The sequence below is a fragment of the Fusarium redolens genome (assembly GCF_020744475.1).
Source record: "Fusarium redolens strain MPI-CAGE-AT-0023 chromosome Unknown BKA55scaffold_4, whole genome shotgun sequence".
Classification (NCBI taxonomy): Eukaryota; Fungi; Ascomycota; class Sordariomycetes; order Hypocreales; family Nectriaceae; genus Fusarium; species Fusarium redolens.
The window spans coordinates 2,185,094-2,210,021 of record NW_025763667.1 but is presented as its reverse complement, the minus strand read 5'-3'; the positions used below and the strand labels follow the sequence as shown (position 1 = coordinate 2,210,021).

Below are 24,928 nucleotides of genomic sequence, written 5' to 3'. Positions count from 1 at the left end.
CGGAGCGAGGACTGGGCCATATGGGGTCCGGGGTTTGACCCTCTGATCCCTGCCAACTGTAGATTTACTGTCGACATCGTGTTGCTCCTTTTGTGGTTGATCCTTGGCCCTTGAAATCCTTGATAAGGCACTGCAGCCGACGACATGACAAGTGGAGGCGATAAGCGGTTATAAATCTTGATTGATAACAAGCCTTCAACATCGTTTATCGTATAACCTTGTAAAATTTATTGGAAAAGGCATTGATCAAGCGAGAAATCAACGCCAGCAGAGGACCCCGAGGCATTGTTGTGTATGTACAGTACAAGATGTTTCGAACAGGACCTAATAAGAGGACTGGAGGCTGGAAGGTTTGTTCTTGGTTAAAGTTGTGGCTTCCTCCTGGAACTTGGAGGGGATGGATATCCCCCGATTGGTGTGATACACGGCCGGCAAGGTTGGTAGGTAAACGCGGAAATACATGTACTGGAGGAGATTACTATCAAAAAGGAAAGGTTCAATTGAGACAAGAGAACCTCTGTGGCCACCTTTGCACCGAGCAGTACCTTATCTTGTATGCTCTCTTCTCTCAGTCTTCTTCGGCTTGACCTACGAGCATCGCAGAATCAAGCATGCCTCCACCGGCTTTGGCATCCTTGGCCACCATCAACTATTGAGGCAGATTGATCACTTCTCAAGTTCTCAAATTCACTTAATGTCCAAGAAGTACTCAGCGGGGGATATGACTCGGCCCGTTGTCTGGCCCTGCAGCTTGCAACATAACTTAACGTATCCATTGGCTGGTGGCTGACGACGGTTGGAAGACTGTTGACGACAGCTCTTTTGAACTGGAACGGTTGAAACGATGTTCCTTTTGTCCATGTTGATGAGACCGCCATTTGCATAGACATTCAAGCTTGGGAAGCCTTTCTGACACTGGCTCCTCCGTTCAAAGTTGATATCAAGCAAAGCCTTGTCTTTGACTGCAGTCGTTGACGTCCCAGACACGTGCGTCAATGACACTCTGCAACTGTCATGTTTTCCACAATCTCACTCACCGCGATCTCGGGCTGATTAGGGACCACACCACGATGCTGCTTGTGCATGACTATAGTAGGACAATCATGGTCCCCGGTACACCTGGCCGTCTTCCGTCACGGAGGCATGCAACAGTATCTACGGCACACGTTCGTCACAATTGATGATCTTGTTTCCTCTTTAGAGCGGGCACCAGTAGTGGCCAGCATTTTCAAAACCTCAACACTTGTATAAGCCGTGACGATCAAAGGCACCATTTCTTCTGGCAGCAGGTCTCCTAGCCCTCCTCTGTCAGCGCCATGGTGTTCTGCTAGCCCTGACACCTTCCATCAAACCAGTCACAGTTCAATGCCCCTGTTCACGATTTTCCAGGAGGACGCAGAAAGTTGACGCCGCTATTAGACCCTTGATAGCGCGCCCCGCGAACAAGCATCAAGGCCCTCAGTGACGCCCCATCTGTGCATGCAAGACGCCCGCCTGCGACAGGCTCGTCCGCGAAACATCCACCAATTCTGCTTGGTGGTCCGGCCTCGGCCCAGGCAACATGGAGACCATCTTGCTCTCTTAGGGCATCAGGGGCTGTCGTTCTGCCGATACGCCATTGCCATCGTGCTAAGTCCTGCAGCTAGTTTGCGATATGACAACACCTAACGGAAAGCTCCTCGTTTCCCACCGATAGCTTGTTGCTTCCTGACTGGGCCTTCTCCCCCCAATTCAAACGCCTCTAGGCGCCGCTCCACCTTGGCACTGATCATTTTAATGATGAGCGCACGCCCTTGCTTCTGGCTGCTCTCGATTCGGACTCCTCTGGCGAATTGCTCCGGAGGTTACTGGCGAGGAGTGTTACCTACTTAAGGGGTGGGAACCCATCTCCTTTGGCTCATTCTTGCTTGATCCAACGATACATAGCCGTGAACCTTTTTTACCTGCCCAAATCGGCTCAAGCATTCGTGCCAAACAGCTCTAGAAATTCAAGTCTTATATACTTCTATATCTTACACCAATCTACCACCTAGGCACTTGGCACTTGGAGCGCCTCCACGAGCTATCCTAGGCCCTTACCCCCACGCGCTGGTCGACTCCCACGTTTCCGTCTCTCTCCACCAGCCAATCCCCTTTGCTGTATTTGCCCCAAACGGCAACTGATCAAGTCATCGCCCGACCTCAAGTCTCCATTCTCACCAACATCCCACCTTTATCCCACGCTTCAAGCGTTGCCGTTGACAGCTATGGCCCCAGTTGCTACGGGAGAGATCGCACCAACGCATCTACCCGGTGGTCCATCGAAGCCATTGAGCATCAGTGCCTCTGTCTTGCATGGTCCCCGCGATCTGCGACTTGTAAGCCGACCCTGACAATCTCTATGGTTACTGTCGATTCAGCCCTACCCGAACATTTGGCTGACTTACCGCGTTCCAGGAAACAAGGACCATCGAGGCTCCAGCAGCAGGCGAGCTTCAAATCGCTATCAAGGCGACTGGCATTTGTGGTTCAGATGTTTCCTACTACAAGAAGTTTGCCAATGGCGATCTCTGTGCCTGCCATCCACTGTCACTAGGCCACGAATCGTCTGGCGAAGTTGTTGCTATTGGTCCTCAAGTGAGTGGCTTCAAGTTGGGCGACCGAGTTGCTCTTGAAGTTGGTGTTGCTTGTGGAAACTGCGGCACTTGCCGTAAAGGTCGTTACAACCTATGCAAAAAGCTGCGTTTCAGAAGCAGTGCCAAAACCTACCCTCACTACCAAGGCACATTGCAAGAGAGGATTAACCATCCCGCTGTTTGGTGCCACAAGTAAGCTCAACATGACTCTTTTGACAGCCCTGGTCACTAACTCGAATGCAGGTTGCCTGATAACGTCTCGTTCGAGGCCGCCGCCCTCCTCGAGCCGCTGTCTGTAGCTATCCACGCGGTGAACCGTGCCAGGCCGGAGCCGGGCTCCACTGCCCTTGTTATCGGTGCCGGCACTGTTGGCCTGTTGACTGCTGCAATGGCTCGTCAATCAGGCTGCACCTCAGTTACAATCACTGATATTGATGCTGGGCGTGTCAACTATGCCATAAGCCGTGGATTTGCAACCCATGGTTTTGTTACCCCCCTGTCCCGTTTGAACTCATCCAACTATTCTTCTGGAATCTCTACACCCGAGACTGGTATCATTACTCCTGCCAGCACCTTTTCAACAGCAAGCCGCTTCGACGGAGCCAAATCATTGGCTGCGGATATCCTTGCTTCATCAAACCCTGCTGGTACCTTCATGCTTGAGGAGGATGAGGATGGTGTTGATGTCACGTTTGAGTGCACTGGAAAGGAGGTGTGCATGCACACAAGCTTATATGCCACCAAAGCCGGCGGCAAAGTAATCATGGTGGGCATGGGAACTCCGATCCAGACCCTCCCTCTCTCTGTGGCCCACCTCCGTGAGATTGACATCCTGGGCGTATTCCGGTATTCCAACACCTATCCCACTGGTATTCGGCTTTTGTGTTCGCAAGCTGCGAATCCCTCTGGTTGTAGCCTGCCTTCGTTGGACGATATGGTCACCCATCGTTTCAGGGGCCTCGATCAAGCACAACGTGCATTTGAGCTAGCAACACGCACCAGTGATGATGAGGGCAAACTTGTCCTGAAGATTGTTATTGAGGCATAAAAACTTTCTCAAGATTGCTTTTTTACGACTTATGAATGATAGACAAAGATATCCAAGAAGCCACATATTCCAGTGGCATATTTCACAGGGGGTGGGGTAAATAGATATTCAGTTACGATGATACCAGCTACTACATTGGTAGCCTGGGGGGAAGGTTATATTTGATTGAAAAGACACAAAATATGATATGAAATGGCTTAATGGGTTGGGAAAAGGGATCGGCAGGGAGTTCGTCCTAACAGACATAGTTCCACGATATTAACATGAACATTTGACCCCTACCGCAACTTGACCCGTGAAGCCGAGAAACACTCACAAATCACTAGACTAATAAATATGATATGAATAACTAGTCTATGCTTTAATTCATCTCTAAAACACGATTTGAAGTTGTGATCTACCTCGAACACCAAACGCCGGGCTGAATGCATTTGACTAGGTCGTTTCTGTCGTACGCGTCATTGCGCCTGCGGGCCTCCGCGCGTATATCTAGCAATTTCAGATCAGGATATCGCCGGCTCCACGAATGTTGTAAGTAGCTGGGTCAATGACAAAATCCTGACCGGGGCCAGGAGGAGCACCACGACGGTGCGACGCCTTTGCATTTTCGACAACGTGGAACTTTTTGCCAACGTCGCGGGCCTGGCCGACGCTCTGGACGATGCCATTGAGGAGCCTCACCAAGTTAACATCGTTTGCCTCATGGAGCATCTCGCGCTCAAATGAGGCTCTGTCAGAGGGAATGACGAGGTCCAGGCGGCTGACGAGGGCTTGGATCTGGCGAAGCACTGTCGCTGATGGAGTGGTATAGTCGGCGTCCATACTACTGGAGTCGGCTGCGTCACCGTTGATGTACGAGGGAGGAAGACGCTCGAGATAAGTAGTGAGAAGGAGAACTCGAGACTGGAGCATCTTGATAGCGTTGGCCTTTGCTGTAAGGGCAGCAATCATTTCGTCCTCTTCTGGTGTCAGAACAACCTCATCATCCTGCGCAATCGCCTTGTTATGATCTTCGTCGTGGCTCTCTACTAGCCGGCGCTTGCCCTTGCCATTCGACTCGATGGACAGAGAGGGCTTGTCTTCCTTTGGGGGAGCAGCAGCAGCGTTTCCTCCTGAAGCAGCTACGTAGTTCATGCTGATCATTTCGGTTTCGTCGGTCTCAACCGAGTAGGGCAGCTCTCTGAACTTGAGCTTGAGCGTGGGTTCCCCGTCATCCATCTTCTTGTCCTCTCCATCGTTATCCGCCTTTTGGTCGTCGACTTCATAGTTGCTCTCGTAAATAGTGAGTGGAAGTCTGCCACCAACGGAGTGGTCAAGGACCTGCTCCGGGTGGAACCCGAGGAGTATGGCTGACTCGTTCCAACCTTCGAGAATCTGATTGTGGATTGAGAGGATAGTCGGGGTAGGACCTGAAGAAGGTAGAAGAGTGTACCATCCAACGAGGTCGAGGTGTCTATCTTTATGGACAGTGATCACTAGTACATGGTCAGAGGGAGACGATGATAGCATGGACGAGTCTACTGACTCTGTTCTAACCGTGCGCCAAATTTCGTGGCATCGAGGAGGTATCCACCTTGTACATTGGGCTCTTGTCGGGTGTGAGCTTCAAAGGCATGCTCGATTGTGATTTCGCGACCATTCTGTTGACCTAGCAAAACGCCAATAATGGGCCCTTCCTGTTGACGAAGAGTATGACGTGTGATGTAGTCGGAGATGGTGAGGAGGACGAGTGGGTGAAGAACAGCCTGAAGCTCGGAACTCTTCTGGTTAGAGAGAAGAGGGTTGGCGGGGGTCGAGGCAGCCATGATGAGCTGAGGCGAAGACACAGCGGAGGGTGTAAAGTGAAATGTGTCGTGGAAATTATGTTATGAAGTTAGTAAGGGGGTTGAATTAGTGTGTCTGACATCTGAATGAAGCTATCGTTAGCTTTGGTCAAGGCGGCGTCGGCGTGAAGGGTGATGGAGATGAGTTGCTGGTGGACGGATCATGGGAATAAAGATGCCCCGCATCCATGCTAGGCTGCTAGAGCTCCAGGGCTACCTGAGCTAAGAGTTGAATGTGGGGTCCATTGGAGTGATAACAGTATTAGGTCAGCATTCAATTTCCGTTCTAAATTCGACATGGGCGGCATGTAACCCTGAATTTTGCCGCCGTTTGAGTGACATGTCATGATCATACAATGAATGAAGTTGAGAGCACAGGCGTGTGTTTTATGCTTTGTGTGTATGAGCTGATATAATCCTATTATCAATCTATTTATGGTATCTCTATTGTCTATCGTTCATCGACGTTGACGCGACCTCGCTTAGTTGAGCAGATCCATGCCTGTGCCCGTGCCTGTGGCTATGTCTATGGTGCTTTGATCATCATCCAGGAGTCGAGATCCAATCCATTTGATACACCAACTGCTTTGTTCAAAACCGGCCATGGTTGCAGGTTACTCAGCACGGCATTCACCAGCGACATAATAAGCTTTACTGTGTCGGTTCTTTATGACAACGCAATAAAAGTCGAATCGAAATCTTATCAGGCATAAACCTTTGTTAACTCAAAAGAAGCTTTCAAGCTTGACCATCCCCACCATTTTTCAAGCCGCTCAAGGTAAGATATGCAAAGTGAAAGCAAATGCAAATGCATGCATGCATCCATCCATCCAATGCAGGCATCTCATTTTGGCTCTCAGACGGGCGATACCACCAGCCGGAACGTTTGTTTCTTTATTATTATTGTGGCTTCTTTTTCCTTTTTCTCATACACCCGAGTCTCACATTTTCCGCATTCCGCATTCCGCCTTTCTTCTTCCTTCTTCCTTCTCTTCCTTCCCCTCTATTGATTTTCAAGATCTATCATCCTTTATCCTCTTTATCCTCCACTACTATTGTCGTCCCATTGTCTCTTTCCTCTCCCTTCACCTATTTCAGCCCCTCTTCTTCCTTCTCGGTTGTCTCTCTTTCTCACTGGCTGGACCATAACTGGATCTTTCCGGCAAATATCAAGTACTCATCTGATCTGAAATAGTCGGAATCGCATCTCTTATCTGCCTCGAATCTCATACTCAATCTCAATCTCTAATTCTCCGATGTTCATCGCCCAGCTCCGTCTTCGTCGCCGCCTCCAGTTTTTGACCAACTTTTGAATTTACCCTCCCACCTCGGGAGTCCACTCCATATTATCTCACCACTCTCATCTCTGGGCACATCCAAACCATGATCGCCGCCTTTGGTCAAAGTACGGACAAAGTGGTCCGCGTGTCGACGGCTTCACATCATTTAAACATCACAACGCCTGCTTTCTACCTCCAGCAACCCACGACACGCACAGCCATGACATCTCGTAGTGGGAAACGTCCTCATTGCGATAGCATCGACAGCGACTCGCCTGCGCCGAGCAAGAAGTACAAACAAGCGACCTCTTTCACTTCCGATACTTCTTCAACATCGACAACGTCGACTGCTAGCTCTATCGACTTGGACTATCCTTCAATACAGACACCACTCGGCATTGACACTCTCATGCCGGCCTTCAAGAACGTACAATACGACCGTCCCACCTACCGATCAGTATCACCACAGCCACCATCACCCAGATCGCATTGAAACTCACCTCAGTAAAGGTGTTATGAAAGACACGGCCTCACATTTTGTTTTGATAAAAAATTGGATACCACTTTGCATCCCTCGGCGATGAGCTGAGGGCACTCTTTTCGGCATCAAGACCCAGAATGATTCCCTTCTTGTCATTTTACGCGGAACACGAAAAACACCGAACCTGGACCTCGGTTACCAATACTCGACTTATCTAATTCTCGGCGTCATACACATAGAGCGGAGGATTTAAAGAGTCACACTAGACTCTGGTACATATTAGTTAGACGGTTGGGATAATGGTTTGAGGACATGTTAGGCTCGGAGTCTAGTATTAATGGCAGATGTTTATAAGTAGTTCATAAATACGCAGTAGTCCCCCCATTATTGTTACAGGCAACGCCAGATCCGTCTCGTAATCATCATAAATCATTTCAGCACATTTCTGTCGTTCAATCCATCTCCCACCACATGACATCCTCTTCCTGGCAGTGCATGCCGATCTCGAAATTCCGCTCCATTGTGGTCATGGAATTTTCCATGACGAGAAGTTCCACACGCGCCATGGCTGCTCCGTCGCCCGTCTGTTTGGCCGCCATGTACTTGGCCATGAGCTCGGCGTGCCGGCTCTCGTAGTCCTGACGGACACGGCGCCTCCGGGCCGCCGGATCGCACGCTGCGCACGTGTCGTTGAGATGTTGAATTTTGACATTGGGAGTGCATGGGCGAGAGTTTGTGGCCATGCCACATGCTGTGGCATAGTTTGTGAACGTGTGGCCGCAAGCCATTGTGGTCTTGATACTTGTGCACATGTCGATTGCAATTGAGTTCAAGAAATGCTCGAGAGGATGAAACCGCTGATAATTCGGCGCAATTGCGCATAAGCTGTGAGCTAAAGATGGCGGTAATGAAGTATTACAGATGTATGTGACTTTTGAGCGTCGTGGACTTGGAGGAGAGAAAATCCACACATTAAAGGTATTTATTAACAAGTTTGTCCGTAAAAGAGATATTGACTAACTTCCAAGAATTATCTAGGCTATGCCTTCTTTTTGATCCTTTCTGCGATCATAGAGATGGGTCCCCTGTCCAAGTCGTCTCTGGTGGACGTCGCATGATGATCATGGCACAAAGGCTTCACCGCCATCCTACGCCTCCCGAGTGCGACTAGGAAGTCCAACAAACAGCAACCGCTTGGTGTTGAGGGCGGCCGGTGCACGGTGTGGTGCTGCACCGGCTAATCGGATTGTATCCGAGTCAAAATCAGTTGCCTGTTTGAGGAATTGGGACATGATTGTATGCTCGTAATCGCTATTATCCTATTCTAATCTACATATGTATTGTCCTATTTGTTTTGTTTTTGTGTGTGCGGTCTTGTTCCATGAGGGGGGTTTATTTGTCACCAGCCTCCTCAATCTTACAAACCTCAAGCGTCTTATATATCGTCCATCATGACTCTTCCGGCTTTGACTCCTGTTGAACCTGGGGGTTGCCGGCCTCTGGCGATGACTCGGTCTTGGGCTTGATACTCTTCCATTCCACACAAAATGCGCAAACCAACTGGGCTAGAGTCAATGCCAGACTTACAAAGAATATTCGGGTAATGGCGATGTTATATGCGTCCTTCACCAGGGGCATGTACTCGGACGGAACTATCTTGTTGAGTTCTGTAGCACCTGCATCGACAATTTTCTTGGGCGTAAGGTTTGGGATATCTGATAAATGTTCCGCGAGGCGTCCATTAAGTACAGTCTGCCCAACAGAGACGAATATGGCACCACCGAGTTGCTGCGCGAAGAAGGTAATTGAGATTCCGATGGGGATATCCTCCTTGGGAAGCGTTGCTTGGACAGCGAGGCCGGAAGTCTGCATTCCCAGGCCCAAGCCAAAGCCAACAAGGAATTGATAGGCAATCCAGTGTGATGAACCCGTATCTGGCTTGAGCGTGGTCAAGAGCCCTTCTCCAATGGCCATGATACAGGGACATATCAGCATAGATGGGACATAGTAGCCAATGCGCTGGGTGAAGGCAGCAGAGATAATGCTAGCTACGACAAGGCTTAGGACTAATGGAATCGTGTAAATGCCTGAGTCGATGGGTTTTGCGCCCTTGGTAGCTTGGACTAATAATCTGTAAGCGTATGTTATAAACAAAATGAAGGCAGGGGTTACTCACACCAAAGGGGGAGATAGTAAACGACAATCATCATACCACCACCAACAAACAGCATAGTCCACGCACAAGCCAGCATAGTCCTCTGGGTGATGACCTTGGCAGGGACTGTTGCAGTTTCGGGCATCTTGATCTGTACGACAGCAAAAATAATGGCTGTAAGAGCGAAGAGAACGAAGAGAAGAATTATTCGCCAGTTGTCCCAGGGGTAAGTCGAGCCACCCCATTGAAGGGCCAGGATGAGGCAGATCATGGATGGCACAAAGAAGAATGTTCCGAGCGGGTCCAATCGAGTGATATGCTTCAGAACAGGAACAGGCTCGTGCTTCTTGGGCGATATGTGGAGGAAGAAGAAGAGGAAGACCGAGGCGACGAATCCTACAGGGAGATTCATATAGAAACACCATCGCCAAGTGGCATGTTGAGTGAAGGCCCCTCCAAGAAGAGGGCCAACAACGGACGAGATGCCAAAAACCATGCCAAACATGGCTGTGAATATGTTAGATATTACTCGTATAGTCATGGGGAGGGGAGTGTATACTTACATTGGAACATTGGCCGCTTATGAAGAGGAATCATAGGTACGATGGACATCATTGAGCCTGTCATAATTCCTGCAGAGCCAATACCAGCAATAGCTCTTCCGATTATAAAAGCAACAGAATTGGGAGCAGCACCACAAATAGCAGAGCCAATCTCGAACAGCAAGATACAGACAAGGAAGGTCGTTCTCAAAGGGTAAAATCGATAGATACGACCAAAAATGAGCTGAAAGGCAGCTGTAGTGAGCATGTATGCAGAACCATACCATCCTATGTCGCCTAGACTCTGGAAGTCGTTTGTGATCTGAGGAATGGCAGTTGCAATGATTGTGCGGTCGAGAGCGACAAGAAACATGGCAGCAAAGACGGAGAAGATGATAAGCCAGAACTTCAGTGTCTTTGGTTTGTAGTTCTCTTGAGCTTCTTTGTCGAAAGCTGGGCCCTGGGGGGTTGACTCCTCGTCTTTGGTGTCATTTGCGGACTCTTGCTGATTGCCTTGAAGCGGCTGAGGCTTCTCATCTTGTGATGATCTCTTGTTGTCAGGTTCAGAATACGTTTGTGGTTCGGCTGATGAGAGTGAGTTGAATGATTTGCGATCTGGAGCATGAGATTCGGCCTTGTCAGGGGGAGACATGGTTGAAGTTGAAGCTGAAGCTATTCAGCTAGAGATGCAAGGGCTTAGATGATGTGATATTAAACAGCGTATTAGTATTAGTATAAGTATAAATATTGGGAAACACTGGAGTCTGGTGCTGCTGAGCAAGATGAGGCCTGTTGAACTGGACATTTTGCTAGATATATATCTACACTGCAAGTAATCATCGGACGGACTGAAAACCGAGCCATGCAATAAGTTGAAACTAGCGGCAGGACCTAGAAGAGATTTGCATACAGAAGATGCGCGTGCTCGGTCAATACTCATCCCAATAGAGAAAATTACGAAAATTGACCCGAGAGAAGTGATTTGATGCAGAACAAGGGTCCCGAAGGTGAAGGAACCAGTTATAGGTCGGATCCGGAGACCACAAAGCTATACCCGATTGGGAAATCAAAGTCGCGAAGGTGCCAAGAGTGTCCCCTCTCGGGACCGACGGACATAAACTCATCATGAGCAACACTCAAACTTGACAACTCTCGGCCATTTTCTTGTCTACTGCCCGAAGAGCCTCTGAATGGTACTTCGTCCTTTCTTCATTTCGCCCTTGGATTACACGTCTTGACCCGCCCTTGATTGTATCTGATCTGCTCAACCTCACTTTCAACGCCCATTAACAAGCAAAGATTGAGGGGACCAATCATTTGAACCCTTACCTACGATAACAACCAGTCTCTCATAAAAGAGCACGGCCGCCAAGCAAAAATCAAGCTCCCGTTCCCGTAATCTCGGGCCCGAAGATCACAAACACGCCATAATTATCCATCCAACGCATCGCAACGTCTGTTCCCTCGTTGCAGATCTGTCCTGTCACTGGCCACAAGCAGATGGATGGATGCATTTGCAGGTCCCTGACTCTGATCCCTACCCACAAGCTACCTTACAGTAGGCAAGTATCTTACTGTAGGGCTGAGAATTCCGACAGCGCAGTACCTACAGCTGAAAGAGACTTGCAGTTCAGCTGAACCCATGAGAGTCTCTCATATCTGAACAAAAACGCCTCTTTCTGGGGCCTATCCCCGCTCTTCATTCGCCGCCACGTCAATATCCAATAACGCGTGACTGTTGCTGTGTGTTATTGTCTCAGCACCCACTTGCCCGGGCCCGACACCTCCTTCGCCGTCCCTTGCCCGGTCCCGTGCAGATCCGGGATAGGATACCCACTCCGTCGGGGTCAAATCATCCGGCCATTCGGTCCCCCGATACAGTTACTGACTGGCCATGCCCTATCCCAATGGCATTCCGGGTGTGCCCGAATCGGCCCCGCAGCAGCAGCAGTCTCAAGTACAACAACCTCAAGATCCTTCCGCCATCAAGTTAACTCGAGGGACCAGCTGTGTGCTTTGTCAACAGCGAAAGGTCCGCTGTGACAAGAACAAGCCATGTGCCAACTGTGTAAAGGCCAAAGTTGAATGTCGCGTTATTCCTCCCCAGCCTCCTCGCCGCCGGAAGAAGCGTCTACAGGAGAAGGACTTGATCGATCGGCTAAAAAAGTACGAAACCCTTCTCGCGGAGCACGGAGTCAAGGTTGATGCCATAGGACATGAACTGAGACCTGATGGTCCCCCGGGTGAAGATGTTGAAGAACTTGAGAATGATTTTGAAGGTCTCAAGACAACCCCTGAAGCTAGTTCTTCCCCTGCGCCGTCTAATTCAGAGCAACGGTATGCATCCTGCAGACAAGGCCTGTCAACGCCTCCGGAAGTACTTCTGCTCACATAATTATAGGACTGGTGGCGGGGCGTGGTTTTATCACAAAGAGGTAGGTTGAGTTCTCCTCTCTTTCACCACAGTCGTCTAATATCCTACGTAGTTTCGAGCCAGTGAGCACATGCTGCAAGATTCATCTGATGATGAACCTGAAGTGGGCTCAAGTATTCATCGTGCCTTTGATCGAATGTTTGACACTGATGGGTTTCCTTTCATTATTGGAGCTGCTCCAGTCCCTATCGCGAATCTTCATCCTTCCACAATACACATCTTTCAGCTCTGGCAAATATATATCGACAACATCAACCCCCTGCTCAAGATAACACACGTTCCTACAGTTCAAGCACAGATCATAGAGGCGAGCTCTGATCTCGAAAATGCACCAAAGAACATTGAGGCTCTTATGTTCTCCATATACCTCATGGCGATCACATCGCTTGAGGATGCAGACGTCTACAAACGGTTCAACGAGACCAAAAAAGAGCTCCTCGCAAGGTACCATACTGGCACACAGCATGCGCTGACGAAAGCCGGATTTATGCGGGTCAACGATCCTATTCTCTTGCAGGCGTATATTCTTTACCTCGTAAGTTCACCTATAAATTTGTTGTGAATGCTGTCGATTGACTTTTACTTAGTTTGCTGTTCGATGGTTCGTTGACCCTCGTCAAGTATTCTGTCTCATTGGTTTAGCTGTCCGCATTGCCCAGCGGATGGGACTTCACCGAGATCCAGCGCAGTTTGGGCTACCGCCATTTGAGGTTGAGCAGCGTCGCCGACTGTGGTGGACCCTTGTGGGATACGATCGACGGCTAGGAGAGATGGCAGGATCAACAGTTACTGCTCTCTCGACCGGCGGTGATTGCAAGATCCCCATGAACGTCAACGACTCAGATTTACATGTGGACGGTAAAGAGTTACCTACACCACACTCTGGACCAACCGAGATGCTCTTTTCTCTTACGAGAGTCGAGCTCGCTATGGCGGTTTCAAGCGATAGTAATCGCGACAGCTACAAAATGAACAACACAGATAAGAGTCCTGCTGGGACACCTGCTTCCAAGAATCAAGCTACCATCCGCCTTGCTGGTCAAGACGGCCCTGCCTATACGCTCGACGGTTTCTGCGCACACATAGAAGGCACCTACCTTAGCCAATGCGACCCTAAGATTCCTCTGCACTTTTTTACCCTTACCATGACTCGTCAAGCTATGTGCAAGATGCGAATCATTAGCTTCCTTGTTCGGATGCATAGCAATGACGACAACCTCCCTCTTAAAGACGTTGAACGCGACAGCCTCTTCCTACAAGCCACGCAAATGATCGAATACGACAACGTTGTCCAGTCATCCGAATCCCTGCGGCCCTTTAAGTGGTACTCTATGCATCACTTCCCCTTTCCCGCTTACATGTTTCTCGTCCAGGAGTTGCGCCACCGCGTCTCTGGCCCCATGGTAGAGCGAGCATGGGATGCCATCGAAAAGAACCATGACCTCCGTGGCCTTCTCAACAACTACCATAATCCTATGCACATGGCATTTGGTGGCCACTTTATCAAAGCCTGGGATGCGCATGAAGCTGCCTTGATAGCTGCTGGCAGACAGGTTCACAGGCCAGCTTTCTTGGGACCTTTGCGTGAGCGTGTGGCAGCTCGCCGGCGAGCAAAGCAAGCGAATCGACCTGTTCCCAATCCTTCCCAGCCTCCGATCGGTGTCCCGCATTCTCAGGTCACGACGCCTTCTTCCACGGGGTTCGCCCCTTCTGTTGGCCAGATGACCCCTGGAACTGTGCACCATGGCCAACGAGCAAACTCTGGCTCAGTTGCCTCAAGCGACGAGCCTGGTGAGATGGACTGGACTTACATGATGTCTGGTTACAACGACACTTCAAGTTTTACACCGATGGGCGGATTTGGTAGTTTCAGTGGTGGCTTTGGCGGGGGTATGCCTGGTATGCCACCTGGGATGGGAGGTATGGGGCGTCCTCCGACTGTTAATCTTCCAGGTGGTCGCATCTTTGGTGGGAACTAGAACAATATGAGCAGTGATGTGATACGATATACGAGCAGCATTATCCCTTTGTCTGTTTGCTTTGCTTCTTCCAACTAGAATGCTTTATCTTGGATGTTTATTTGTATCATAGTATTTGAAGATGATGCAGTATACCGGTATCTAATTTTTTTGGTCTTTGTTTTCTTGACCTGTGCCCATATGCTACTGTTCACGGTCCTGAGCTCGAACTAGAATATACGAATGGTCATAGTGGCGCGACCGTTATAAGAATAACTTGTTTATTTTGGCGTCTGTGCCAGACTTGAGACGCTCTCACATCAACTTCACCCAGATCTTCTCGGAATGCAGTGTCCTCGACTGTCATAAGCCGAATAATTTACTGGGTACGGCTGAGGATCATAGATCGGAAGCGCACACGACCTATTCAGACGGTGATTTTCAGAAGTGCGCCACTGTTTTTATTCACTGGTATGGATGTCATGTCTAGTTCAACCTTGATCAGAAGGTTGGCGCCGTTTGCCTGTCCAATCTTCACCTCAAAGCCAAGCCGATAGTTGTGTGAAACTACCTATCTATGTACGGAGTAGAGCTGAGGATATGGTGAACCGTTCCACTTTGTTACGCTGCCATTTCCCATTTGGATAACCAGCATAAGCCACAGCAGAGTGATTAGCATATGACGAGCCATTGTTTGCTTTGTGTCGCATTGCTACAACTCTCAAACAGCATGCGAGGTAACCCTGCATCCATGTCACCCCAATCACCAAGGCCAGATAGGTTAGTAGTTAGTATTATTTAGCTGTCACACATTCCAAGCGGGGACAAAAGCATTATGCACACTGACAGTTTTGAGTCAGTCTCTGTCGGATACCCGTCCACATGGGAGAAATTTTGCAGGATTGGCCATTTTGATAAAAATTTCTTCAGTGCCTTATGCAAGTGGCTTCTGCGCCCAGCAATCAATCCAGTCTAGTTGTGCGTGAATGCGAGTGTTGTTGAGGGTTTCGAATACGCTGTGCCCCAGCTCATATGCCTCTTCTTCTGTGACTCCCATGATATCCGGACGGCCAAGCATTGCCGTGACCCATTCCTCCAGGATGTTTTGAGTGAAGATTCCCATTTCTCGCATTTTTGCTTCCTGGTGCCATCGGCCAACAGGTGTGTATGAATGGCGTTCATTGACATTGATGAATCCAACGTCACGCAGCGCCTCAACGATTTGGAATGGAAAGCGTAGATTCCAACCGTATATCGTGGTAAAGGGACCCTCGATAAGCCGGTAGAACTTGTTCATAGGATGATCATCTCCGGCAGTACCGTCATCAGAGAAGACAAACGGAACAATTTCATGGATTTCGATCCAAGCACCCGGTTTCAGCTTTCTAACAGCATTAAATGAGCTGGGGTTACGACAAGTTGATGATGACACAACTTACTCAAAAGCCCTTTCCAATAGCTGTATCGGTTTTCGCAAGGTCTGTAACAAGGCTCTGATATGAATCAAATCTGCATTGTCATATATTCTTGTCCATGGACGATTTTCATCCTCAAGATCTTCTACTCGAAACTCAACGTTGGGCGGCGTCCAATGTGGTTGGATGGGTGAAAGATCACATCCTATAACCCGTGCGCTGGGAAAGTTTTCTGCGACTAAGGCAGGTTCAGTGTCAGCCTAAAAGTATTGCAATTGAGACGGAATAACTGACCGTCTTGCGCCCACATGCCAACACCTGTACCAAGATCAACAATCTTTTGCGGGTTGTCCCCGATGGGGGCCAGAAATAGCTTTCCGTCGAGAAGATAGTCCAGGTACAGCTTATGCTTCAGGCCCTCGCGAACCTGCTCAGCATCGTCGTTTGGCAGACCATAACGACCGCAGAGAAAGCCTTGATATCGCCTAACAGATTAGCATTCGTCAACGGGGTGTAACAATGATCAGCAACACACCTTCCATGTTCGTACGAGTAAAGTTCTCTGGTATTAACTGAAGTAAATTCGGAGGTTGCTATTGAATCTCCATAGTCCGAAGTTGGGTCCTCTTCGGGGTCTCTATGGTCCATCGCTACGGAACCTCTGCTTCAAGTCCCTCTTGAGGGATAGTACTCGAGAAGAGATAAGTTAAGTGGGAAGGAAATAATATTTGACGTGAATACATGAGCACTCCGCAGAAAAGCAGCAGATAGGTACTGTAGCAGCAAGCTAAAAGAAGGGCAGAATGATAGGACAGGCCTTGGTGGGTCAAGCATATGCCGGTGACAGATACCCAGACCTTGTCCCGAAGGTAGGGTACGTATGTCGCAGGGGAAGCCTGTACAAAGGCAGGGAAGCTAACACTGGGAGAATGATATGTGACAGGGAGGGAGAATCGAGAGAAGCAAGCATGGGAATCCCGGGTATCGACCAAACCGGCTTGGATGATAGGGCCTCGTTGAACGAAAAGTTGTACAGAGTGACAAGAGTGACAAGACCCAGCAAGCCGGACTGTGTGGAGGGGACTAACCGAGTGAATGGTTCCAGCTAGCCAATACGATGGGAGAACAGCCAAGGAGGATTTCCAGAAGAACGGAAGGGAGGGTCGGCGGCGCAGGGAGACCCAGAATCCCAGGTGACCGGTAAGTTGGTAGCAAACAAGACAGACGGTCGGTGCGGGATAGGCTCTTTGGTCAAGCGGTATGGCCCCGAGCCGTCGGGACAAACCGAAACTCTTTTGAGAAGTGTTCACACTGATTGGTGGCCGTGATGCGACCCAGTTGTGACGTGGTCGAACGAGCGAGCGAGTCCAGTGTACTAAGGCAGCTAAGAAAGCTGAGACGACGGGTACAAAATGGCAACTGTCCCTAATTGCGATAGAGGAAAACTAACAAGAAACAGGGCTGTGGCTAAGGATAGAGAGTTTCGTGTGGAGGTTTGGAGGAATTTGAGTCGTGATGATCGAGTCTCGTCAAGTTCAGTTGCCGTATTGTTTAATTGATGGATGTATGCGTTATACCTTAGTTTTCAAGCTTGTGTGGGAATGTGGCCAGTCTAATACAACAATAGATCATGCCACTCTCTCGACCATTCCGTTTCTGAGAGCCATTAATTCACGCAGTTCGAGCAGTAAGGTGAGGCAAACAAAAGATGAGACCTCTCCGTCACCAATTCTGCTCCGAGGAGGTGGTGCTGTGCTCTACCAAAGGTATCGTAGAGTAACGGTAACAGTAACGTATCCTGCATAGGTGCAATCACTGCAACGGCATCCCACAGTGGGCCGAAGGAGCCTCAGGACCAGTCTCCATTTGTTTGTTGCGCACCGTCACTTCCGAGCGGAGGGTGTTGGGGTCGTCCACTCCGCTCCGTCACGGGAAGAGAATGCTCCGTGAAAGCATTGCATGCTCGTATAGTACCACAAAACTGCGTACTTGAACAAATCATTGAGCTGATTCTATTGAGCAACGCGGAAAAGGGAATGTCCACTTCCGCTGAAACCATGGTCAAGGGTTAGGTGTTCGGCATACAATAAGTTATTTCAGCCAAAGTGCTGCATGCCTTATAATGAATAGAGACCCAAGGTACATTGGGAGTTTTTGTCGAGATGATGACAAATATGGCGTTGGATTTCCCGCCAGCCTGAAGTCCAAAAGGCAGTGCGAAGTCAAAGATACGCTTTTGCAAATTGTGTTGGATGGCAGAGTTGAGTGCTGTGTCAATATGCGTGTGCTGTAGCCAGGGAACCCAGCTAAGAGTTTCGGATAAGTCATCAAGATATCCGAACTGACTTGACCAGGGGGTACTCGATGGTATGTCTATTTCGCACAAGTTCAGAGATGTTGAGAGATCTTAAGAATTGTAAGACCAATCGAAGATGGGAAATTTGAGTGATAGTGAAGATTGATATCAATAACCTCAAGGTATAAGTTAGTATGGTAACCTTATACCTACGACCAGTTCTTGATGAACAACCTAGGAAGACACGGATAACATGGAAAGGCACAGCAGAATACTTGCGGTTTTCATTCATATTTGTATCCGTGCCCAAGCGAAAGCTCGTAGTACACAAATTGAGCAGTGCCTTATGAAGTACGAGACCAACTCAATAAGGAAGTCAAGCTGTTTTCTATTCCGATGACTTATTATATTCATCCATTCAATGCACATCTTGAGGAGGACCTTGTCTTTAAAAATGGAAGGAGGGGCAGTCCGTGCCATTACATTTCTGAAGCCACTTCCATTCCGCTACGCTTGGCCAATTTACACGGTCGGTAGGGAAAGCGCGTCATCCAATCGCCCAAGCCAAGCCAAGTCGCGTCGCCAAAAACACGTTGGACTAAATTGATTTTCAACGTCTGAGCAACGCAGAGCCACCGTAGCACGACGCACTCCCATATTGATCAGCGAGCATAACGAACGATAACGCCGTCTGTACTTCTACGCTTCGAGCGTCTTCTTTTCTCATTGCTATAATTGAGTACTCATTTATTGTATTTTCAAAGACTCTCATTATATCATTGTTTATTTCCCTTGTCGACGTTTCCCCATCTACTTTACGCGATCATCGCGTCCCGATCTTGCCCCTTGACGATACAAGACCGATTGCCATTATACAATTCTTACTCACCCTCACCCTCATGAAACTTGCGGCATATAGGCTTAGCGATCGAACCGCTTCCATAGTCTCGTCGCCATGTATCTCCCGCGGCAATTGATCTCTAAACTCTACGTCCACCTTCAGCAAACGAGACACCCGCTCTCCCCGCCTGTACTTGTTCTCGTCGCTCTCGAACCCGATGCTCTTTGTGCTTGCAGGATCCTGACCCGGCTGCTGAAACATGACTATATTCCCCACAAAATACAGCCTGTTGCTGGTTACACAGATCTTGAGAAGGCTGGCCGAGAATTGGTCATGCCCATGATGGAGTCTCAGGGAGGCAGCGGTGGTGTCGTTGTATGCCTTGGTGTAGGGGGTATGGTTGATCTGGGGCCACTTCTTGGCCTTGAGCCTGAAGGTGACGATCAACCTTACAGTGGTGTCGAGGTCTGGGTTATGGACGCTCATCGACCATGGAACCTTGGAAACGTTTTTGGCGGGTTTCCCCTCGACCCTGAAACGGAGGTGTCGTCGTCTTATCACTCAAGGTGCCCTACTGGTGTCAACGGTGGCATGATTGAGTCAACATTTAAACCTGGCAAGGGTGGTGTTATTGTCTTCGATGACGGCGATATTGTCGACGATATGCAAACCGAGCGCAATGCGTACCTCGAATTGATGGAGATGCCCGAAATCGACGACGGTGGTGAGGACTTGGGAGATACCGATGACGACGACGACGACGAAAATCCAAGCGATCTCATCCCAGAACCTGTTCATGCAGGTCAAAAGCGAAAAAGCTGGTCAGATGCAGAGGACGAAAGCGACGATGATAGGCCCCACCAACGACGAAGGAGTAACTCAGTATGACGGCCTAAACTACCTACAACTGGACTTACTGACATTTTCGTGCAGTCTAGCTCTATTGCCGAATCACCACGGCGGCCCCAGCAAAGAGGGCTCATATCAATGCGACAGCCCGATCTTGGACTGTCAAGCGATGCTATCGAACCTCCCTCCGGAGCACAATTACCTGCAGGACCGTCACTGCGCGCACAAAGGAGACAACTCCTGCGGTTACGACAAAAGCACGAGGCCATTCTACACCAATATTACAAAGTTGGATCTTCTTTCTCGGAGCCGTTGTCATCGATGATGTATTCGCTTGCTTCTGATCTTGGTAGAGCAGACAACGACCTCCTATGGTTATCTATAGTTGGAGTTACATCTATGGAACTCTATGGCCGTTCATCGGCAGGCATTGCTGCACCTGTCAGACAGAGCGACAAGAGTCGTCCGACAGGTTGGTTGGGAACTCGAGGTGCTAGAATACGCCAAGAATTCCGCGATGAAGTCAGGCGATTGAACCCCCCGGAACTTGCGAATGGACGTGTTGCTGCAGAAAATACAGGCGTGATTCCTACTACAGCGAGGAACCCTGAAGACACGGGAATTCGGCTGTCCCCGGAGCCCAGATTCTTGCTTATCAGACACTGGAGCCTCTATGACAGCATGCTGCACTCGCCATATCTCTTTTCTCGCCTCAAGACTTGGAGCGAAGCAGGAATCAAGCGGCTTCACAAGTTACTTGCGAAAATGGGGGTCAGCCTGGCACAGTGCAAGCAGAGCTATACTCACATGGACATGATGCTGAAACGTGAGTTGAGGGCAAAGCTATTGAAATACGGCTCACTTTACAACCTTGACGAGATGGTGCCGTCAGTCGATACGGATGGTAAAGACCGTGCTGGCGCGAAGGATGGATGGGGGTTTGTCCGAAGTTGGGGATGGCGAGCAACGCTGAGTGCCCAGGATGTGGGAGTCGTTATTGGTGCACTCCTAGAAGTAGGCAAACATGTTCAGAACCCAGAACCTGCTGTAACAGCAAGTCAAGCTGGTAGAGACGCGGAAGAAGAGGCAGAGTTTGCAGCTCAGGGCGAGGAGTGGATTGAGCGGTTCTGGGAGGCATATGACGCGCTCGAAAAGTAAGTATCAACTCGTTGAAGACCTTCTTCTCTCCTCGCTGACTTGGACAATAGCATCGACGCGCTGAAAGCCGGTCTCCCTACTGCTCAGTTCCTCCACCGTGCCATCTACCGGACGGGAACGTCTCTCATCAACAAGAAGCAGATCAAGCATCTTCGTGCATTCCGCATGTGTGTGGTCAAGGAGGGCCCTGACGTTTCACTGTTCACCCATCCCGCAGCACTGACCAAATTATCACTCTGGATAGGCGAAGCCCTTGCTGAACAGGAGAGAGAAATGCATGGCAAGCTGTCACATGGTGGTCGCGGTACACCTCTTGTCGTCGCAAGCCTCAACGAGAAAAGAGGTGTATATGTGGTAGTTGGGACTGGCGGCGGTGGTGGTCCAGATACCACACTGCTTGACAGAGAAGCCGCCAAGAAACGGAAAGCTGAGAGAGAAGCAAAGCTCAAGAAGAAAGAAGAGTCACGTCTAGCGAAGCAGAAGATACGAGAGGATAAGCGTGCAGCCCGACGAGACGCGGGTGACGATGACGACGAGCTGGAAACGGAGTCAGAGGACGAGGACAGCTCAGACTCTGACGCGTCAGATGACGAGGACGTCGAGCATGAGAAAGGCTACGGCCTCAACAAATTTGGGATCGCGTTTCAAGAGGTAGTAGCAGAAACCAACACGCGGGTTCGAATTGACAGTTTTGAGCATTGCGTGGTAGAGGTGAAGAAGGAGGATCTTGGTGGCTTTCTGGAGAGCTTGAGCATGAAGGTTGTCGTGGGTTGAAGAGCGCAGTAGTACGGCCTGGTATGATGGTTGCTAAGTATCTAATGATTGTATACGTGTGTGTCGTTCTGGTAGATGCAAGCGGACGGGATGATTAAAGTAGTTTCTGAATTGGATATCTTCCAAGCTGGCAGAGGGATAGGAGTCAGGAGGCATCATGATTTGGGACAGGTAGCATGCATGGGTGGAACTATGGTTAAGATACCTCTAAGCAAGACTTCTCTTGGAAGTATATTGAGTACTAAGGACTTGAAATATATTTCCACTACTATAATTGGATCTTGTGACGGAGATGATTCAAGGTAATTAGTTGATATGTGAGGCCTCTTGAGGCACCATCTAGCAGGGGTTGTGTAGAGCAGCATGTCATCCTGAGCTTTTCCTTGGAAGCTAGCTAGATAAGGTGAAGGACGGGTTTATTTGAGGTGGGCGCAGCAAAAGCTTATTGACGATAGAGTGGTTTGGTGCCGACTTGGCGCAGATGTTTTTCCCTCTGTGAGTTGTGACACATGAGCGCTAATTGTATATTCTGGAATTACAGCTGTTTGTTCAAAGTCCATTTTGCTTGAGTCTCAATTAGTCCGTGGCTAAAGATAGACCATCGCTTTTGAAGGTCACGAGCACTATCAGAATTCCGAGCAAACCACTTGACGATTAGTCGTTCTAGAACCAAGATCTCTTAGTCTAGGTGACTCGATCGGGAGTTTGTATCCTCGGACTCTGTTAGGGTCAAAAACCGAATTCGATCAGGGCAAAGGAATCTAAGCGGATCGTAGTGATAGCCCACGACAGGCTCTGATAACACAGCCACAATCCTGTGCTGGGTTGTTGGTTGCATGCGTGGACAACCTGGTCGCCACGCTTCGAGAAATCGAAAAAGACACAGCCTCTTTGATGTTCCCCGTAGATCGTTGCTGGGACTACAGATGATGGCTGAAAGAGGCAGCTGGTCTTGGAGACAATGTCCCTAGCGTCAGTATTGGGATACTGTGGTCGCTCAGTCTATTGTATAGGCAAGGCAAGGTAGTCTGGAGATCTCAGATCCTCGTATTCACGGGCTGTTTCGGATTCGTCATTGGAAGCGAAAGAAAAACCAGATTTCCAATGGGTCGAGATGCATTCAGAGCGCGGTTTCGCTTACCAATTGGATGGATGGCATCACGGACCCAACCACTTGGAGTACAGCGGGGTTCTGCTATCCAGAAACCCCGCCCCCACTAACTCCTCCCCTACCAGTGCCTAAAATCGCACTGAGACCCCTATGATGCCCTGAAGGATGTGCTGGGCGGCGACTTTATTCCAGCGGAGTTGCTGCCATCTTGGATCGCCTTTAACCCCGTCGGACTGGAGTGTCTCCCGCCTCACCCTCATCATACTCCTTCCCACACTTCCCGTTCCATACCTTGCTTGCTTGCTTGGCCTTACACTTTGCATCAGTATCTAGCGGCCTCCACTTCTTACCTACGACGCAGGTAGTTATTCCATCTCCATCTCTCTTCTCTTATTACTCTGCTTGAACCGATTTTTACCTGAGCCTCTACGCCTCTTGTGTCCCTCCACGACTGCGACTCGTCTCTCCTCGCCTATTACTGTCGCACGACCCTGAGAGCTTAATAGCTTTCCCCTCACTAAGCGCTTCGCTTTTCTCCAGCCCCAACGTGACCTACTTATTCCACCCGCAATCCTCCCGCTATCGACATCGACATTGATATCATCATCTACCACCTTTCCTACCGATAAGCGATTCTCAAAAGAAAACGGCCTCATCTTACCCTCACTTCGGCGCCTTGGCTCGAGAGCTCCTCATTTCCTTCGAGATAAAGACAACCCCAGACGTCCAAGCCTTTGATCGACCGTCGCGCAATTCGCGCTCTCTATAACCACCCGCTGATAACATCGTAAAGTCCGAGACGTCATGGGTAAATCGTAAGTTTATCTCCAACCTATTCCAGTTGTCTTGGGAAGTCGCTTTACATTATTATTCTGCCCTATCGCCTCCGTGTCTGAGAGTGTCCTCTGCGTCACTTGCCGCCAGGAATCCCATCGGGTCGCAAGCGCATTTGTCAACCTCGGATCCCCGCGGAAGCTAGGGACCGACGTCATTATACCTAGGGATCGACCACATCACAACAATACTAACCTCCTTGTGCTTATACAGACAGTCCAAGCTTTCCCAAGATCAGCTCGTCGAGTTGCAGAAGTCGACTCATTTCGACAAGAAGGAGCTTCAGCAATGGTACAAGGGTAAGTCTCTGTCACTGACGCAGCCTCCTACTCGATCTATACCAGGAGTCTGCACGCTTCATGAGATAGGAATTTGTGTCTGATATCAGGGCTAGGTTTCCTCAAGGACTGCCCCTCGGGTACACTCACCAAGGAGGAGTTCCAGAAAATCTACAGACAATTCTTCCCGTTCGGAGATCCGAGCTCGTTCGCCGATTATGTATTCAACGTCTTCGATAGCGACAAGTCCGGCACTATTGACTTTAAAGAGTTCATCTGCGCGCTAAGTGTTACTAGCCGAGGCAAGATGGAGGACAAGCTGGATTGGGCCTTCCAGCTGTACGATATTGATGGCGATGGCAAGATTAGCTATGACGAGATGCTCAAGATTGTCGAAGCTATCTACAAGATGGTGAGTACCGACTTCGTGGCCAGCTTTGCAGCGCCATGTCCTCATGCAACTATGGGGAATGCGGACGACAGGATGAACCCCTACTAAACATTAACAGGTCGGTTCCATGGTCAAATTACCCGAAGACGAAGATACCCCCGAAAAACGAGTAAGGAAGATCTTCCGCATGATGGACAAGGACGAGAATGGAAGTCTAGATATGGAGGAGTTCAAGGAGGGCAGCAAACGGGACGAGACTATCGTCTCAGCGCTATCTCTTTACGACGGTTTGGTGTAGGGATAACGAGATCCGACCAATGACATGAACGGAATACGAGCAGGAACAAAGGGAAGGAAATGAAATCAAAGAAAAACAAATACAAGTGAAAAGAAGGACCCATGGGTGCCATACTGGCCAGGAGTGTGAGGAGCTTTTATCTTTTTGCTTTTACTGTTTGTCTTCGACCCAAGCGTACGGCCCTCTTGCTTTTACAAGGACGCGCCTTAAGGGATCTTTGACTGCGGAATAAATCGACTTGCTGTTTTTTACCGGGCTCTGTATTTTCATTTACTGTCCATGTTTTGTTTGCATTCATGAGTGTGTTTTGAGATATGACTGCTTAGACGCCATGGCTTCCCCAAGCT

The 24,928-nt window shown here is 49.3% G+C and overlaps 11 protein-coding genes across 11 annotated transcripts; 6 read left to right on the top strand and 5 right to left on the bottom strand.

The window, feature by feature from the left end:
* Window positions 1-687: 687 nt before the first annotated feature.
* On the bottom strand, window positions 688-1,772 carry BKA55DRAFT_536395 (uncharacterized protein; the record flags this gene model as incomplete). The annotated part of the gene is made up of 5 exons (XM_046189821.1): window positions 688-1,003; window positions 1,038-1,087; window positions 1,167-1,340; window positions 1,445-1,629; window positions 1,691-1,772. The coding sequence occupies 5 exons, from the start codon at window positions 1,770-1,772 to the stop codon at window positions 688-690; spliced, it is 807 nt and encodes a 268-aa protein (XP_046053272.1).
* A 138-nt stretch (window positions 1,773-1,910) lies between these two features.
* BKA55DRAFT_284908 (chaperonin 10-like protein) lies at window positions 1,911-3,912 on the top strand. Its single transcript, XM_046185522.1, has 3 exons — window positions 1,911-2,357; window positions 2,437-2,807; window positions 2,859-3,912. The coding sequence occupies exons 1-3, from the start codon at window positions 2,247-2,249 to the stop codon at window positions 3,661-3,663; spliced, it is 1,287 nt and encodes a 428-aa protein (XP_046053271.1). The 5' UTR covers window positions 1,911-2,246; the 3' UTR covers window positions 3,664-3,912.
* BKA55DRAFT_284921 (uncharacterized protein) lies at window positions 3,913-5,572 on the bottom strand. The gene is made up of 2 exons (XM_046185523.1): window positions 5,189-5,572; window positions 3,913-5,138 (listed from the first exon to the last, which is right to left on the bottom strand). Exons 1-2 carry the CDS (start codon window positions 5,466-5,468, stop codon window positions 4,162-4,164), a joined length of 1,257 nt encoding a protein of 418 aa, XP_046053270.1. The 5' UTR covers window positions 5,469-5,572; the 3' UTR covers window positions 3,913-4,161.
* Window positions 5,573-5,840: 268 nt separating this feature from the next.
* On the top strand, window positions 5,841-6,643 carry BKA55DRAFT_561159 (uncharacterized protein). The gene has a single exon (XM_046192145.1). The coding sequence runs from the start codon at window positions 6,303-6,305 to the stop codon at window positions 6,633-6,635; it is 333 nt and encodes a 110-aa protein (XP_046053269.1). The 5' UTR covers window positions 5,841-6,302; the 3' UTR covers window positions 6,636-6,643.
* Window positions 6,644-6,869: 226 nt separating this feature from the next.
* Window positions 6,870-7,259, top strand: BKA55DRAFT_536392 (uncharacterized protein; the record flags this gene model as incomplete). The annotated part of the gene is made up of 1 exon (XM_046189820.1): window positions 6,870-7,259. The coding sequence occupies one exon, from the start codon at window positions 6,870-6,872 to the stop codon at window positions 7,257-7,259; it is 390 nt and encodes a 129-aa protein (XP_046053268.1).
* A 440-nt stretch (window positions 7,260-7,699) lies between these two features.
* BKA55DRAFT_686961 (uncharacterized protein) lies at window positions 7,700-8,035 on the bottom strand (the record flags this gene model as incomplete). The annotated part of the gene is made up of 1 exon (XM_046199004.1): window positions 7,700-8,035. One exon carries the CDS (start codon window positions 8,033-8,035, stop codon window positions 7,700-7,702), a length of 336 nt encoding a protein of 111 aa, XP_046053267.1.
* Window positions 8,036-8,537: 502 nt separating this feature from the next.
* BKA55DRAFT_638110 (major facilitator superfamily domain-containing protein) lies at window positions 8,538-10,926 on the bottom strand. The gene is made up of 3 exons (XM_046197068.1): window positions 9,966-10,926; window positions 9,424-9,909; window positions 8,538-9,370 (listed from the first exon to the last, which is right to left on the bottom strand). The coding sequence occupies exons 1-3, from the start codon at window positions 10,594-10,596 to the stop codon at window positions 8,697-8,699; spliced, it is 1,791 nt and encodes a 596-aa protein (XP_046053266.1). The 5' UTR covers window positions 10,597-10,926; the 3' UTR covers window positions 8,538-8,696.
* A 912-nt stretch (window positions 10,927-11,838) lies between these two features.
* Window positions 11,839-14,357, top strand: BKA55DRAFT_591532 (fungal-specific transcription factor domain-containing protein; the record flags this gene model as incomplete). The annotated part of the gene is made up of 3 exons (XM_046195263.1): window positions 11,839-12,321; window positions 12,431-12,913; window positions 12,966-14,357. The coding sequence occupies 3 exons, from the start codon at window positions 11,839-11,841 to the stop codon at window positions 14,355-14,357; spliced, it is 2,358 nt and encodes a 785-aa protein (XP_046053265.1).
* Window positions 14,358-15,270: 913 nt separating this feature from the next.
* Window positions 15,271-16,399, bottom strand: BKA55DRAFT_504365 (S-adenosyl-L-methionine-dependent methyltransferase; the record flags this gene model as incomplete). The annotated part of the gene is made up of 4 exons (XM_046187087.1): window positions 15,271-15,739; window positions 15,776-15,983; window positions 16,046-16,236; window positions 16,287-16,399. 4 exons carry the CDS (start codon window positions 16,397-16,399, stop codon window positions 15,271-15,273), a joined length of 981 nt encoding a protein of 326 aa, XP_046053264.1.
* Window positions 16,400-18,667: 2,268 nt separating this feature from the next.
* BKA55DRAFT_609187 (CDC45 family) lies at window positions 18,668-21,931 on the top strand. Its single transcript, XM_046196631.1, has 3 exons — window positions 18,668-19,770; window positions 19,822-20,891; window positions 20,946-21,931. The coding sequence occupies exons 1-3, from the start codon at window positions 19,003-19,005 to the stop codon at window positions 21,667-21,669; spliced, it is 2,562 nt and encodes an 853-aa protein (XP_046053263.1). The 5' UTR covers window positions 18,668-19,002; the 3' UTR covers window positions 21,670-21,931.
* Window positions 21,932-23,584: 1,653 nt separating this feature from the next.
* On the top strand, window positions 23,585-24,581 carry BKA55DRAFT_686956 (uncharacterized protein; the record flags this gene model as incomplete). The annotated part of the gene is made up of 4 exons (XM_046199003.1): window positions 23,585-23,595; window positions 23,828-23,913; window positions 24,009-24,304; window positions 24,402-24,581. 4 exons carry the CDS (start codon window positions 23,585-23,587, stop codon window positions 24,579-24,581), a joined length of 573 nt encoding a protein of 190 aa, XP_046053262.1.
* Between the last annotated feature and the right edge of the window lie 347 nt (window positions 24,582-24,928).